The 3,599-nt window shown below is 37.5% G+C and overlaps 1 protein-coding gene across 1 annotated transcript; it reads left to right on the forward strand.

Annotated features, from left to right (window-relative positions):
* Positions 1 to 1,962: 1,962 nt before the first annotated feature.
* LOC130015807 (olfactory receptor 5A1-like) lies at positions 1,963 to 2,925 on the forward strand. The gene has a single exon (XM_056106596.1). The coding sequence runs from the start codon at positions 1,963 to 1,965 to the stop codon at positions 2,923 to 2,925; it is 963 nt and encodes a 320-aa protein (XP_055962571.1).
* The last annotated feature ends 674 nt before the right edge of the window (positions 2,926 to 3,599 follow it).

Genomic DNA, 3,599 nt, shown 5'->3' on the forward strand with positions numbered 1-3,599 from the left:
TTTTGAGATTAACTTTATTCATGCCATTCCTGATAAGCAAGTTTCAAATTTTGTTTCATTACCTGTGAAGAAACGGAACTTTCCAATGTTTATTAAGTGAACATGAGTAGGGACTATTGATTAAAAACCTTAAATGAAGAAACAAGTCAAAGGGGCTACTATTTAATATTCTCTTCCCCTCTATCTTATTTTCATTTCTCAAGAAACATCAAATAAAATTAAGTATGGGGATTAAACGCATCTTATACTAAGAATAATTTGAGAAAGATGAAAAAGGAAACCAAAATAATTTTTTAAGCAAGAAGGAAATTGCTGATTTCATAATAAATAAGAGATAATAGGATTTAAGATTTAATTATAAATTATAGAGTTAGGGTTCACTGAGAAGTGACAATATGATAACTAAGCATTTTCTAAGATTACAACATTATCACTGGTTTAAAATAACTTTCTGTTTCCAGGAGGGCTTATTGTGATATTTCATTCCTTATTTACCTGGGGATAGATGCTTTGCAATGATTACCATCCTTTAAAAGCAATGCAGTGAATAGGTGTTTTCTCATTTCTTCCTCCTAAAAGAGGTACATTCTTCTATAACTTATCTCATTTATTAAGCAAGTAGCAAGCAGTGTAGTTTCTTAGTTTATTTCCTGAAATAGTATCTACGTTAAAGTGTGTGATGGTACTGGAGCAATAGTACAGTGCTTAGGGACTTGCCTTGTTTGTGGCTAACCTGGGATAATCCCTGTCATCCCATATAGTCTCCTGAACCCATCACGAATGATTTCTGAGCATAGAGGTAAGAATAATCAGTGAGCACTGTCAGGTGTGGCCCCAGAACAAAAAAAAAACAGAAAAAAAAGCAAATGTATGGTGGTTACAATGTAATGATTGTTCAATTAAAGTGCAATCAACTTGCATAAGAATGTCTTTGAAACAGTCCTTGCCAGTACAGAGATCTTTAGTGACAAATTCAAGAGTACTAAGGGAACTTCCCTGAGCTTTAAATCTTATCTACATTTAACTTTCTGATGTCCTACAAGGTCTCTCTTCTTATTTCTGTCTCTTTGTTTCTCTCTCTCTCTCTATTGTCCTTCTCTCTCTTTAATTATCCTCCTAATCAGGATAGACTCCTACCTGCAAACACCTATGTACTTTTTTTCTCAGCATTTTGTCTTTTGTTGACATTTGTTATTTTTCTTTCATCAGTCCAAGTATGTTTTCAGATTTCTTCAAATATGAAAAAACTATTTACTTGATTGTCTATGCCACCAAGTATTTTGTTGTGCTGGATGGCTCTTTCTGTGTGTTGCCTCTTGACATACATGGCCTATGACAGATACATGGCCATTGGTAACCCCCTGCAGTACTCACCCATCATGGCACCTGAATTCTGTCAGAAGATGGTTGCGGGGGCCCTTGGAGCTGATTTCCTCTGTAGCTTACTAGAAATAATCTCTTGCTTTAATCTCCATTATTCTGGGCCAAATGTCACAGTGATTCCTTTTTTTTTTTTATTAGTGAAACACCATGAGGTACAGTTGTAGACTTACAAATTTTTGTGCTTGGATTTCAATTATACAATAATAGATTACCCAACCCTCCACCAATACCTATTCTCCACCACCACTAACACCAGTATCCCTCCCACGCCCCATCCCCCCATTCCACCCTGCCTCTGTGGCAGGGCATTCCATTTTGTTCTCTCTCTCTCCTTTTGGTTGTTGTGGTTGGCAAAAGAGGAATTGAGAAATGTCACAGTGATTCAGTTAAAAAATAAATTAAAAATAAAACATATAACTATATAATATATAAAATATATAACGTGGAAGACAAATGAACTCAATTATGATGATTCAATATTGTGTATCTGGTCTAATATACGATTAAAAAGAGAAACACCTGTATTGTATTTTGTGACTGCAGTAATTTTTTTTAAAAAAATCATCTCCCTTTCTGCAGATGGATCCAAGCATCTCAACAGAAACAAATAGAAATTATACCTCAGTGGTTGTGTTTGTTTTCCTGGGACTCACAGATGAAAAGGACCTGCAACTGATTCTCTTTCCAGTCTTCCTAGGGATTTATCTTTTGACCTTATTATGGAACCTTGGTATTATCCTCCTAATCAGGATGGACTCCCACCTGCAAACACCTATGTACTTTTTTCTTAGCATTTTGTCTTTTATTGACATTTTTTATTCTTCTTCCATCACACCAAGGATGATTTCAGATTTCTTCAAAGATGAAAAAACTATTTCCTTCATTGGCTGTGCCACCCAGTATTTTGTTGGGTGTTGGTTGGCTCTTTCTGAGTGTTGCCTCTTGGCCACCATGGCCTATGACAGATACGTGGCCATTGGTAACCCCCTGCAGTACTCAACCATCATGGCACCTGAGTTCTGTCAGAAGATGGTTGCTGGGGCCCTTGGAACTGGTTTCCTCTGTAGCTTAATTGAAGTAATCTCTTGCTTTAATCTCCACTTCTGTGGACCAAATGTCATTCAACATTTCTTTTGTAATTTACCCCAGATTGTTACCTTGTCTTGCTCTGATCCTTCCATCACTCAAGTGATTATTTTTCTTGTCGCTCTGTTTGTTGGATTTGGTTCTTTGCTAAGTATCCTGTTATCCTACTGTTTTATTGCTGCTTCCATTCTGAAAATATCCTCCGGGAAAGGTAGTGCCAAGGCCTTCAATACCTGTGCCTCCCACCTGGCAGTTGTGACACTCTATTATGGCACAGAGCTGGCTGTGTACATGCGTCCTCCTTCTAGTCAGCCCGATACACAGGACAAGGTACTTTCCGTGTTCTATATTATCATTATTCCCGTGTTAAATCCTCTAATCTATAGTTTGAGGAATAAAGAGATAAAAGAAGCCGTGAGGAGGGTGATGAAGAAGGTGAGACATTTGCCCCAATAAGAATAACATCTGGACAGGTATTTTGAGCACTGTAAAAAAGACAGTTTAAGAATTTGTGACATTTCAGTAGGAATAATAATAACCATTTTGGAAAGAAACCTGGTTTCCTTGGCTCCTCTTGCCATTAGGTTCATTCTCACCAAAATTAATATGCCTCAACTATTACCATTAATATGAATGTCTATTTAAGCACCTGTGTCCATGACTAGATTTAGGTAGGTAAAGCCCTGTAGAAATGACAAGTTATGGAAATGAGAGGACATTTAATTCAATGCCACACTGCTCTTTTCTTTATTTTCTATATGGCTTTACATTTGATTGCTCAGCACATATCATTGTATCACTGTCATCCCGTTGTTCATTGATTTACTTGAGCGGGAGCTAGTAATGCCTCCAATCATCCCAGCCCTGAGATTTTAGCAGCCTCTCCTTACTCTTTCCCAATGCTGCCATAAGGAGGCTCTTTCAGGGTCAGGGGAATGAGACCCATTATTGTTACTGTTTTTGGCATATCGAATATGCCACAGGTAGCTTGCCAGGCTCTGCCCGTGCGGGTGTGATACTCTTGGTGGCTTGCCGAGCTCTCCGAGAGGCATATATCAGTACACGTAGTTTAGTGAAATTAAAATGATTCAAATAGTTAAATATGCGAAAGCTGAAATGATGAAAAAAAA

Source organism: Sorex fumeus, unplaced genomic scaffold (genome assembly GCF_029834395.1).
Source record: "Sorex fumeus unplaced genomic scaffold, SorFum_2.1 ptg000007l, whole genome shotgun sequence".
Taxonomy (NCBI): Eukaryota; Metazoa; Chordata; class Mammalia; order Eulipotyphla; family Soricidae; genus Sorex; species Sorex fumeus.

Coding starts and splice junctions, on each gene's coding strand:
- LOC130015807 (XM_056106596.1), top strand. CDS start 1,963: ATGGATCCAAGCATCTCAACAGAAACAAATAGAAATTATACCTCAGTG.